We start from the raw sequence: 14042 nt of genomic DNA on the forward strand, positions 1-14042 counted from the left end.
TCTGTGTAAAAACTGTTTTCATACAGCGATAGCTGGACGCTTTTGCCCATATTAGGAATTTCCTGTAATGGCTTTCTGCGCGAGAGCGCCCTCCGGCTTCGAGTATGAATGAAACGCACACACACTACAGGAGTGTTTGCGCTCTGTGGTGTCCATCTCGCTGTATTCTGGGTCCGAATTAAATATCAAATCATATGCAGACTATCCCGTCTCTTTGAGTTTAAATCTATATTTATTCACACCAGCTCTTGAAAACCTCTATGAGAACAAACTTGACCAAAAAAGTGCGGGGACGAATTTCCATGATATTAAAAGTCGGGGGGACACGTCCCTCGCGTCCCCCTCGTAATCTACGCCCCTGATATTTGTTAATATTAATGCACTTTGGTCAAATAAATACAGCCTGGTGGGCATAACTAACTTCTTTCAAAAACATTTCTTTAAATCTTATCTTTTCTAACTCCAAACTAAGAGTGTAATTGTCTGTCCGTCCATCCATCCATCCATCCAGTATTTATTAAAACTGTAGAAAATCCCCCAAAATGCATGCATGATGGAACTACAGAAGATAAAACCATCAACCAACAAGGAAGTTTGTTTCAATTAACAAAAAGTCGCTAGAGGGACCATTTACCCCAAATGCACAATCTGAGACAAAAGGCCTCTAGAAAAACTGTCAGTGATGTAGATGTCAGCGTAAAAATATAGGGGCATTTGTCATTATATGCAAACACTTTGAAATATAAAAACATTTTTGTATGATTTAATACTTCAAAATAACCACTTTAGCAAATAGTGTAGAAACTTTTTGTTTATTAAATCACTTTGGCATTTCATTACTCTTATAATTTACTGCTTTAGAAACCAAACTGTGTACAAAATATGTACAGGCATAATTTACTAATTAATCTACATTGTAAGTAGCCCACTTTACAAATTCACATCACAAGAAATCCATTTCCCTCTATTCCCCGGAACACAGTGTTAAGCAGTGCAGACATTCTGCTTTTTCATCCTCTGCCAGTGTTTTAGTGGCCTTTTTGGCCAGAGTGTGTACATTCACATTTAGTCATTTTAGCAGACGCTTTCATCCAAAGCGACTTACAAATGAGGACAATGGAAGCAATCAAAAAACAACAAAAGATCAATGATATATAAGTGCTATAACAAGTCTCAGTTAGCTTAAACGCAGTACTTTTAGCAAGGGCTTTTAAATAATATAATAAATAAAAAGAAAACAGATAGCATAGAAAAAGAATAGAGCAAGTTAAGAGTTATTTTTTATTTTTTATAATTTTATAATAAATGTAAAGAAAATAGAATACAAAAAGATTAGAAAGGTAGTTTTTTTTGTATGGAGGCCTTTAGCCTTCAACCCAGTTGTAGTCTAAAGAAAAGCATCATCACTGGCTTCTCATTCTTGAGAATAATAAACAGTCTCAAACTTACTTTAAAAACTTTCATTTTTTCCCCCCTTAAACTGCATACAACTTTAATCTCCTGTGGTCATGCAAATTAAGTGGCAGTTCAAATGTAGAATTTTCATTGACTGTTATTGTATCAACTACACTGTTAATTATTAACATTAATAAATCACATTAACCATACCTCAGTAAAACAGCAGTACAGTATATATACAGTCTGTATACACAGTCTGTCATGCCTGACCGCAATCGTGTCTAACCTCATTCTCTAACAATTTTAACCCTGTTTTCATCTTTCACCTAGCCATTTAATATTTGCTTGGATGCTTCAGAAAAATCTTTAAAGTAAAAACAAGCTGCGGTCACCAACCCATTTCAACGAGCAATCATTTTCAATAATTTGACTCTTGATTTTAATGGAGCATTTATTAAAATATTAACCACTGAACTTTCTAGTGCATCACTTATAAAAATTTACATATGCTTGAATGACCTATAGATGTTACCTTAAATTAAGCATTTTTACTTAAAATATAGATGGTAGACTATAGAATATTGACTGCACATCTAAGCAGATTTAAGTTCCAAAATATGGATTTTCTTGGTTAATCAATTTTCTTGAATCTACTATAAATGTTATCATATTTGTAATACAAAACCCCCAACATGATTTACTTTCTGTAACACTTTCTCAAAACACCAGCTCTTGACTATAGGCACAAAACAGCAAAGTGTTGCATGACTGACCCATAGAAACCTAAAGAAAAAAAAAATACTGTTACACCCTAACATTTGATTGAAATGAACCAAACGTGCCTTGTCCTTCTTTTACAAGGCACAAAGTCTGTCAAAGCGAGCTGCTCTGGTTAATCTTTCTTACTGAAAATAACACATTATCCAACATTTTCTAATCATATACCAACTGTAATGAGCATTGGTCCATCCAAAATGGGGCTGGTCCACTGCCTCGTGATAATATTTTTTTGTCACAGGGTTTCTTTTGGTCTTTCTGATGTCAAAGGTAGATCACTTGCTGGAGTGCAAAGGATACGCAGTCTCTAAAAAAAGGTGAAAGCATATAGCTGCAAGTTCAGTGCTTTGCACATGGCTTCTTTATATTTTTAAATATAATTTAGTGTTCTTTACGGTTAAATCATGCGTGGAATTACCTGTTTCAATGTACCAGGAGTGATGAGGACAACATAGATCATCCATAAGGGAACCATCAATGTTGAAGAGAGGGTGAACCAGCAGCCAACCGCATAACCCCACCACGGGTATTCAGATGTGTTGTTAAACTTTAGAGGAGTAAATTTGACCAAAGAGAAGACAAATGTGCCCTAAAGAAGCAAAGACATGTATTAAATGTTGTGTAAGTGAATGTAAGTGGTGAAAGCATAATAAAGAGCTCTGATGTTCTTCCATAAAGTTTCACATTGGTGGAAACTGCAATTCTTTGCTTAATATGACCATACCACATTTAATCACGCAAATCATGTACTTACTATACACACAATAGGAGTGATATATTTCCAGCAGTACTTCATTAATGTCAAAGGACGATAACCGATCATGTCAACAATATTGTCATACAGACGATCAGCACCTGAAAAACCAGAGACACAATCAGAGGAAGGAGGTTATACACAAAACAATAAGAAGGAGGTGACCAAATAAATAACCTGCACATAATAAAAGACGCCTAACCAGTTTTGTGCTCTTTTCTTATTGTTTATGATACATGTCCAGAATCTTACTATAAACACAATGCTGAATGGTATGGTGGTGGCTTTGCTTGAAAATCTTAGCTAACAACACAAAAACTGCAGGTTTTAAATAAAGGTGACTGTAGCACCACTAGCGTCCTTGAAGAAAGTACTTAATGCTCCAATTATTCTGGTAAAGTCGTCCCTGAATAGTATAACTGTAAAGTATGGTGTTTGAATAGCATATCCGAAAAGTGGAGCTATCTTTACCACAGTATTTCCACACAAAAACCTACAATCTGTTTGATCGTGGCTGCAGTAATTCATCAAATGATGATCAAATACTGGAGTAGAACATTATTATATTAGTTGTGCAAGGCAGACAGGTTTATACATCATGATTTTAAGTGTCGATCCAGTATTATCACTCACCATAAAACCAGCCAATACATATTGACTGTGCAATGGCAAAAATGAGGAGGGTCATTCCACTGCAGGAATAGTAATCGAATAACTGGAAGATATACAGGCCACCCTATTGAACCGATGCAAAAGAGAGCTCATATTTTTACATTGGTCATTAAGTGATCTAACTTAGACCATTAAGAACAAAATAAACCCATGGTAATGGCTTATTGATGAATATAATCACCTCTGTTACCATCAGGAGGCCAATGAGAAAGCAGCCCACACAAATGAGGAGGAGGAAGAGTTTACGACGGTGTCCTTGGAGGAAGAAGTTGGAATTCATGTCTGTTATGGCGGTCATGAGAGACTCTAAAGACACAAACTGAAAAAGAGAAAGAGGTGTAATTAGTGTTATAATGTAGTACTACCCTGAAAACATATTTACTGTGCACTGCATGCACAAAAGTCATGAACCTGGGGTACTTTTTAACAGGATACTGTGTGTAATGCAGTTTTCTGTAGTATATTAAACATATGCTATGTTAAACAACTTCACCTGAGCAGGAGTTAATAGAAACCTAACTGAAGTTTCCACACAGTCAAACACATTATGTACTTGAGAGATGATGTGCCCTCACCTCACTGTCAAGCCCCAGCAGAATAATCATGAGGAAGAAACATATGGACCACAGCTGAGACAGAGGCATCATAGCTACAGCTCGTGGATATGCAATGAAGGCCAAACCAGGACCTGGCAAAACAAGCGATTTGAGACTTAATGTGTAGGAAATGACATAAAGGACATGACTCAAAGGAGCTGCTGTTGTTTAAGTTACCTGACTCTGCTACCATTGAGATATCGACCCCCTGTTCAAAGGCCATGAAGCCCAAAACTGAAAAGATGGCGAAGCCAGCTACAAAGCTGGTTCCACTGTTTAGCAGGCACAGGTAAACACAATCTCTAGAAGCAGAAAGACAAAGAATGCTATCTAAACCCATCACAGTACCATATTTTCCAGACTATAAGTCACACTTTTTTTCATAGTTTGGCTGGTCCTGCGACTTATAGTCAGGTGCGACTTATTTATCAAAATTAATTTGACATGAACCAAGAGAAATGAACTAAGAAAAAACATTACCGTCTCCAGCCACGAGAGGGCGCTCTATGCTGCTCAGTGCTCCTGTAGTCTACCACTGAAAACATAGAGCGCCCTCTCGTGGCTGGAGACGGTAATATTTTCTATTGGTTCTTGGTTGTAAATGAACGCGACTTATAGTCCGGTGCGACTTATATATGTTTTTTTTAACTTATCATGACGTATTTTTGGACTGATGCGACTTATACTCAGGTGCGACTTATAGTCCGAAAAATACAGTAAATGAAAAATGTTCTTGTTATATTGAATCCTGCATATATACAGGTAAGAACATCTGTTGCCTCCACACATATATTTATGGATTTCAATGTAAATTTAATTGAATATGGGTTCTCGTAACATGGGTTCGCTCACTTGTAGCAGTTGTTGTTGTATTTATTGTAGCTTCCCAAAGCTGTAAGGCACCCAATGCAGAGAACGTAGGAGTAAAATATTTGTGTTCCAGCATCCATCCATACCTGGTGGCGAGAGAGAGCAAGTTCACAACTACTGACCAATCCATCACACATGAAGGGTCTGGTCCCACTCAGAAACATCCATGTTTTCGATCCAACTTGATGCAGTAAAGCACCAGTAAACCTGTTATTAATTTATTCCACAATGGAATATGAAAAAGTTGCAAAATAGGCAAGTTACATGAGTAACATTAAACTGGTTGCGTGTTCTCAACATTGCTGCCATTGTGAAAGGGAAAATAGTTTTTCTAGGCTACAGATTTGACTGGTCTGATGGTCATGTGAGTGTACATTATAAACAAAAGTAATGAATAAAGTACTATACATTTTGTTACTTGCACATGTCTTTTCAAGTGAAAAATGCTTAATCATCTCCTACCATCACCACTCATAAAAGATGTGAGATTTGTTTACCTGTGGGTCTGCAAGGCGTGCTGGGTTTGGGTAGAGGTAGAAGGTAATGCCATCGATGGCTCCAGGCAGCGTAATACCTCGTATCAGAAGCACCAGTAGCATAACATATGGAAATGTAGCAGTGAAATATACAACCTGAAAAATAAAGACAAGGACACTCCCGTTTTGAGATCCAGCATTCATGATTTAAATGCATATAAACACCATCAACCGTCAATATATTAATATAATATATAACTCCACTGAGCTTTATATATATATATATATATATATATATATATATATGCCTTTCAATTGGTTCTCACCTTGCCTGTGGACTTCACTCCTTTCCACACACAGAAGTAGCAAATAATCCAGGACAGTAGAAGACACAGAGCCAGCTCCCATCTCAAACTGCCCAGCTCATTCATACTTCCAGTTATATTCAATACTCGTCTCCTACAAAATACATTCTGTTTAATTCTCTCATAACTTTATTTCCAAATTCATGTATCAACAATGACGACAATTGAAAGTTATACTTGCTTTTAGCATTATTACACATTTGGCATTTGAACTGATCATACTTGCACTTTAAATTATTATAAATGAGATTGTAATATGGTCACCTAAAGAAAGACATTTTGCACAACATCGTAAATACTTAAAGCAGTACACACACACATATTATATATATATATATATATATATATATATATATATATATATATATATATATATATATATATAAATCTTCAATTCTGATAATAATAATAACATTTTGGGTATTTTATAAACTTACTCCCAAAATTCTTTAACAGGTGATGATGCATTCTCCATAAAGCTCAGGTTTCTTGTCCCTCCCATTTGGTCAAACTCAACACAGTTCTCTGTTAGGTTGAAAGAAAAAAGTTTCTACAAAACATGATCCATCGAAAATAAAAATAAAAAGACTATTTTTCACAATAACTAGTTTTATAACATACCTGTATTCCACCAGTTCCTGCAGCTAGCCCACGGTAGTTCAGCACTAAAAGAAGAGAAGAGATAGAAGAAAGCCCAGGCCAGAATGATGATGTAGTAGGCACTGGAATAGAGGACGACCACCTGACTCCCATAACCCAGACCTATAGAATATACAAGTAAATATTTATTTATTTAATGATGAATTTTTATGAATTATCTTTGAATTTACACAGGAAATATATTTGAATACAAAACACTAATTCATTTCTAACTATTGCTTCACTTTACAAATCACAAACTTATTAAACCATTATTTATGGGTGATTTATTTTAGCATTTGGGAATAAGAATGGAAGGAGAAAGGCAGGTGTGGAGGCTCAGAGCAAAGAACTTCTGATTTGAATGAACAGTAAAAGCATGTTCATACAGGCTTACATACCGTATTTTCCGGACTATAAGTCACACTTTTTTTCATAGTTCCTGTGACTTATAGTCAGGTGCGACTAATTTATTAAAATTAATTTGACATGAACCAAGAGAAACGAACTAACAGAAAACATTACCGTCTACAGCCGCGAGAGGGCGCTCTTTGCTGTCAGAGAAGCTGCTCAGTGCTCCTGTAGTCTACACTAAACAGCACAGAGCGCCCTCTCGCGGCTGTAGACGGTAATGTTTTCTCCTGGTTCTTGGGTCTAAATAAATGCGACTTATAGTTCGGTGCGACTTATATATGTTTTTTTCCTCGTCATGACGTATTTTTGGACTGATGCGACTTATACTCAGGTGCGACTTATAGTCCAAAAAATACGGTACATACTTTTTTTGTGGATCCAAAATATGGATCCAAGTAGTATAATAGTATAAAATAGTATTATATTTTTGATACCTAAAAAGTCAAAGTGGGTGCCTTAATTTTTCATTTTTAGATAAACCTTACACACAATTTCTTAATTATAAAGGTATTTTTCAAGAATTAATTTATTACCGGATTACATATTTAGAATAACTGCACCGTTTACAAAACATTAAAGTAATGGCTCTGGAAAACTACTAAAAACTGGGAAAATTCAATAAGCAGCAGCAACCTTAATATTTTAAAGTCTGCCACAAACAGAAAGCTTCTCACATTTCTGAGCACTATTGTCTCTACTGCTGTTTACTAGACCACTACAACTATCTAAATTTAACATACAGAAATATGGTTGACACAACAGCATTTACTCCATTGTACATTAACAATGATATTAAAAATGATTAAAGGTGAATCAATGAAATCTCACCTTCAAATAGTGGGCAGATCTTCCTCCAACAGGTGACAGACCCTTGGCTGGTGTACTGACCCAAAGCAGTCTCCATAAGAAAAAGAGGAATGCCGCAGGCAAACAGAAAGACCACATATGGAATGAAAAACACTCCTAAAAATAGGTGAAAATGAAATTAAAATAATACAATTAATTGGCAAAGTGCAAAAAGAAATGGTAAAATTATTTTTAATAGAACTCACACACACACAGTGCAAGCATATACAAACCTCCTCCATTCTTGTAGCACAGATATGGAAATCTCCACACATTTCCCAAACCAATGATTTGGCCAGCAACAGCTAAGATAAATTCCACTTTACTGGACCACTGGCCTCTTGCTCGGGTTTTAATGCCTGTGTTATTTCTTTCTGAATCTGAATAAGCCAGTTTAAACTGCAAATCTGGATCATGCTGCATTTCCATTTCACTACAAAGAAAGCAAACGCCTGTCAAAACATTGATGGCAGAGAAGCACAAACAAAATTTAGAACAGACCAGTGATTAAAACATGTAAAGGTCAAAAACAGCAATGAGTCTTTGTTCAGCACCATCTGGTAGTTCCACAGGGTTCCCACTCTTTCATGAACGCCAGATGCAATGACTTTTTAAAAGCACCTTTTATTTTATATCAAGCACCTATCAAATTCACACCCCAGCATATGTAGTGTCATGAAAGACTTCTTACCAGTTACATTTACATTCAAAATTTCACACAGGTAATAATGATGTTTTGAATGTGTAGGTATCATATATTTAGACCGTTTAAGAGCAGTCGTGCTCAAAGGAATTGAATGAAATCCATTGAAGTCAGTAGTATTCAATTTCTCAAATTATTGATAAAAATATATTTTCTTGTATCAAACTTTGATTTGCTGTAGTTCTTGTACAAGATTTAAATTAGATTTAAAAATTTGCACATACACTCAATAGAGACTTTATTCATTAGTAAATACATTTTCATATTAACCTAGAGCAGCTTCTCAAACATTCAGCAGCTCAAAACTGCAATATATATTTTTTTATATTTCATGAACATTTTAAACCTGGTAAGTGCAAATAAAAAATATATAACTTACTATTTGCTCACTAAGATGCATTTCCAAAGCAAAACCATGCAATTCAAAATCTGCCTTAAACATTGCAATGCAAATGACCATATCCCAAATATAAAAACTCAAAATATGTTTTTCCATACCTAAAATACATATTTTATAGTCATGGTTATGTACACTGATTCTAAAAACCACTCAAAAGTTTCCTCCCAGTGACCCTTCTTCACAAAACTTTGAATCTACCATAGTTTTATCATAAGTAGAATGCAAAATGTTTCAATACTAGCGTTTCAGTCAAATTCTCTGTAGACTGTGCATCAACACATGCTCAGTTTTTTTTTTTTTTTTTTTCTTCACACTACCCCATCTCTATTCCTGATCATTGAGCGTTGTTTCGTTCTGTCTTTGACATGGCCGTAAAAAAAGACTTTGAAAATTAGTGAGGTCCGGGGGGTTTCTGTAATGGAGTGTCTATTTACACTTAGTGTACATGGCCCACCTTGTTAGCTAAAGCTATTTACACTAACTCCACCCACCAATGTGTGATTTGGCTAGTCAATACTACAAAAGACAATCAATGAGTATCAGCTTTAGTGGCGCTGATGGTAAAATGTGTGATGTGTTTTTTTCGCCGTGATTGATCTGGGATCGAATCCACTTTTTGGCATACTTTTTTCTCCCGTTTCAAATTTCTTATCACACCAGAAAAGCATTTTATTTAAAGGTCCCGTTTTACGCGCTTTTTTGAAGCTTTGATTGTGTTTACAATGTGCAATATAACATGTGTTCATGTTTCGCGTGTAAAAAAAACAGTATTTTTCACACAATTCACCTATCTGTATACTGCTGTTTTCACTGTCACAAAGCGGGCTGATGTCTTCCCTGTTCTATAAAGTCCCTCCTTCAGAAATACGTAACGAGTTCTGATTGGGCCAGCGGTAACTGTGTTGTGATTCGACAGCAGCTGAGAGCAGGCTGCCCTCCTGGTAACGTGATTGGACTAGAACGCACTGTACGCACATGCTGGAGATGTATTTATAGTCACAGGAGCGTATTTACTGAGATGCGCATGAAAATCGCATTCGTTTTTTTGCACAGCCCTAACATCTAGTTAACAAAGCTAAACGGCGTTTCCCTTTGTGTAATAAGTTACAGAAACTGTTAAACGCACCAACTTAAATAATAAAATACACTTACCAGTTGTGGTCCATAAACAACACCTTCTCCAGACAAAGAGGGAACTGCTCCATCTTTCAAGAATAATCTTTGTGCGAATCCGGCATTAAAATGATTGAGATTGAGGAAGCTCACTGTCCTCAGCAAAATGAGCTGCACATAGTTTTACATGTGGATTGTAATTTTCGGGAACCGAGTTAAACATAAATTGTAACCATTAATCTCAAAGTCCAGTGTTCCTGGGAAGCCCAAACAAAGATGATCGGACTCCAAGATAAAAAAAAAACAGCGTTTCAACGACATGGCGACAAAAACAAACAGCTCTTCCTTCTTCTCCGTCGGAGCGCAACAAGGCCACGCCCCCCTGTTTGTGAATTCATGTGGGCGGTGGTTAGTAAAAAAAACGTCATCGTAGTGACGTCATTACTACAGGAACTAGAGGGCTGTAGTCCAAACGGGTCGTTTTTTTTTCATGGGCGAATTCTGTTAAATCAAATATCTCGCTTGGCATTGAACTTTGAGCTTTAGAATTTTACAGATATTATTTCTACTCTAACAACAACATTACACACTAACTAAAGTTTAAAACATGGGGTCACGAAGAAAGGGACCTTTAAATGAAAATGAAGAATGTAATAAAAAATTTGAAAATAAAGTATCAGGTACGGTTAGAATAGGTGTATGGATGGCTTTATTGTCCCAATAGTGTGGCATCCATTTAATAATTTGATTTAAAATGTCAATTTACACGCAGTAAGTTAATATTGCATACTGTTTTACAATGTACTACAATACTGAGGTGCAGATAATTGCCACTATTTGCAATAAGTAGTAAATTTTTTACATAGCGTGAATAGATTCTATAGCTATTTGCACTTAGTGTAATACCATATCACAAAAATTTTTTGCTATTTGCACTAGCATCGATTGCTACACTTGGTGCCTTTATATAATAACCCCCTTATTATAGAATTGTGGTATAATAACCCCTGTAAATACAACTAATTATATACACTATTAACACTTTAAAAGAGACAGAAATGTAGATGTTTGCGAAAGATGTTTTCTCTGTTTTGGAGGGATGTTCATTTTTAAATCATACCCTATTTATTGCATCAAAGTTTGTTAATACTTTACTATATTTATGGGGTGTAAAAATTTATCAGTTGTTTATTATTCATGCAGCCATACATATTGCTGTTATAGTTTTTATTTATAACCAATATATAGCTGATAACTTTGTCTAGTGCTCTCATCAATGTTTATAGCATGATTTGTGAAAGGTTAACTACTATACTGAATGACTTAGCATAGATTTCTTAATGGCTAGGGTATTTCATTTAATTATGTACCCTACTTGTTTAACTAAGTGTTAAATGCTACAGGTTTTGACAGCGTTGATAATGTTTCTGACAGGTAATATTTCCCCCCTTACTGAACGTCATTGTCAGCAATAACCTGTCCATGGACCATGGGAGTTCTGCCAGTTTAAGTGCCGGCAATTATTGTGTATTATTAATATTGTATTTAAAATAACCAAAACCCTATATAAAAAAAATAATAAACCAAAATTATTTCAAATCTTTTGGAAATTAGATAAGAAAGATATTACTGACCCTAAACCACAATTCCCTTCTTTATCAACTTTCTAAATTGTCAAATTAAGTAAAAAAAAAAAACTTATAATAGCTGGATCTGGCAACGCGGAGGCTGCATCTGCACTCTCGCTTACAACTCTACAAAGACTTGTTCACTTCAGCAGCATCTCTGAGCAATCATTTTCATACCACAGATGGTAAATATTCTGAATTAAACATGCAGACATTCAATATGAGGAGTTTAGCAGCAAATTGATATAATGTTAATATTCACACAAGCACTTAACACTATCATGGTAATACTCCTGAAATATGAAATGAACATTAATTTAACAGCATTATATGTAACATACAACCATAATAAACATAACAGATAAGAAAAAAATACGAAGAAACATAGGTATTTAAAAGAACAAACATCAAATTCAAACAAAATTTTAAATGCAATGCAGAGAATTCTGGGAACATCAGTTTACGGTTTTTCCCTGTAAATTTTATAATACTGTAGTATTTTCACTGTTTTTTACAGTTAAAATCACAGTCATTTTTTACAGTATACCATCCTTATTTAATCCAAACAAAGAGCCTTGAGCATCAGTTAACAAAATAGCCTATTGTTAATATATATCAAATATATATATTTGTTTTGAAGTCTTGAGCGGTAATCTTCCCAATAATAATTTGTTGGTATAATAACAATAATTAAAAAGATGAATGTATGTATATATGTATGTATGTATGTGTATATATGTATGTATGTATGTATGTATGTATGTGTGTGTGTGTGTATATTATATATATATATATATATATTCTTTTTTTATTATTATTATTAAATGTAGATGGCAATGAGTACATGTTATTTACACTTAACTCCTCACAGCTGAAATAATTTTGTGTCCCCAAAACAAGAGGCACTGCAGGGTGCTTAGTCACATTCCCTTCTCTTGCTCTAATTGTTTAGTGCGGTGACCTTACAATATGTGAAATAAATTAAACAGGCCGATACATTTCGTAATGATCCCATTGACACCTGGGGACCAGTAAAGATACTCCAGGAGGTCCATGGAGAAGATATATAAAACAATAAGAAACGTACGTTTTCAACATGTTTCTTTCTATTAACTAACTTTTGACATAATCAACTGTTAAGCTAATATAATGTCACAAATTTATGATAAAGTTTTACTTTCTTTATACAGCCAAATCATGTTCATGTGGATGAAATGTTCATGGTGAAAAAAGACAAGTCCTTAAAAGACAGTAATAAACACATGGCATTATATTGCGTTCATTAGCATTGCAACTTCTATGTATAAGGTATTTCTCTAACGAAATCCAAAAATACATTAAAGATGCAATTTAAACAAAGGACCAGGTTTATTGTGACAGGTGGCATGTTGACTAGAGTGAGGCGGGTAACGTTAAATATCCTGCCTGCACATGCTTAATCATAACCACAAACAGCACTCGACACAACCCTGACGAACGCACTATTTATCGTCACGGAGCAGAGACAGTATTGTCCCTTATGATCTGAATATAGAGGAGGAGGAAACTTACTCCGTTATTGCGCTTGTCTTCATGCCCTTTGGCCTATATTCAGCAGCCGAACACTAGTGTTGTTCAAACCCACGCTGAGGAGGAGACGCCGGGTGCAAAGTGAAACACTGCTAAAAAACAAAATCCCAAAACAGTTCAACTACACAGGTATTCTCAGCGCTCAACTGAACCTCGTCAATAAATTAGAAAGCACTGAAAACAATGCAGACCGATAACGAAAAGCTGTTACCTGATGCAGGCGACGACGGGTCAAAAGTTCAGGAAGTCTAACGCGATGAAGTTAGGCTTAATTCAGTGTGATTCGGTGGTTAAAATGCAGTCGCTGAAGCCCACCCCTCTCATACTCTCCACCTTTCGTAAGGGAAAACGAGTCCATACAGTACCGACAGTGTAGAATCACGTGTGTGTGTATTTGGGCGTGTGTGTCTAACATCAAGGCGGGGCTTATAACTGAACAACAATGAATGACAGCATGTGAAGGAGTCACTTTAGCCCTAGACTGCTTTGAGAACACGGCCTGGAACATGTTCAGGGAGGCACGTCTGTTTGGAGGAATATACAATATGCAATATGCAACTCTGTGACTGGATACATAGAGAAGTGCGTTGAGGATGTCACTGTTGAAAATCTGTAATTATGCATGCCAACCCAAAGCCTTGGCTAACAGTTGAGGTCCATGCCTTGCTCAGACAGAGGGATGCTGCCTTCAAACTGGGTGAGGAAGGGCCTCTCAGGTCAGCAGGAGCTCAGCTTTCCAAAGCCATCAGGAAAGCAAAATGCCAGTATGGACATGAAAATTAACAACCACTTCTGCGATACTAAGCATGCCAGACGCATGTC

General features: G+C 35.8%; 1 protein-coding gene across 1 annotated transcript; it reads right to left on the reverse strand.

The window, feature by feature from the left end:
* Nucleotides 1-1886: 1886 nt before the first annotated feature.
* Nucleotides 1887-13605, reverse strand: LOC113050434 (sodium- and chloride-dependent GABA transporter 2). The gene is made up of 16 exons (XM_026213375.1): nucleotides 13432-13605; nucleotides 13203-13312; nucleotides 8041-8240; nucleotides 7790-7924; nucleotides 6530-6670; nucleotides 6346-6433; nucleotides 5870-6002; nucleotides 5565-5699; nucleotides 5050-5153; nucleotides 4375-4499; nucleotides 4177-4289; nucleotides 3783-3920; nucleotides 3563-3665; nucleotides 2930-3030; nucleotides 2594-2764; nucleotides 1887-2482 (listed from the first exon to the last, which is right to left on the reverse strand). The coding sequence occupies exons 2-16, from the start codon at nucleotides 13223-13225 to the stop codon at nucleotides 2411-2413; spliced, it is 1782 nt and encodes a 593-aa protein (XP_026069160.1). The 5' UTR covers nucleotides 13226-13312; nucleotides 13432-13605; the 3' UTR covers nucleotides 1887-2410.
* Between the last annotated feature and the right edge of the window lie 437 nt (nucleotides 13606-14042).

The sequence above is a fragment of the Carassius auratus genome, chromosome 31, assembly GCF_003368295.1.
Source record: "Carassius auratus strain Wakin chromosome 31, ASM336829v1, whole genome shotgun sequence".
In the NCBI taxonomy this organism is placed as follows: domain Eukaryota; kingdom Metazoa; phylum Chordata; class Actinopteri; order Cypriniformes; family Cyprinidae; genus Carassius; species Carassius auratus.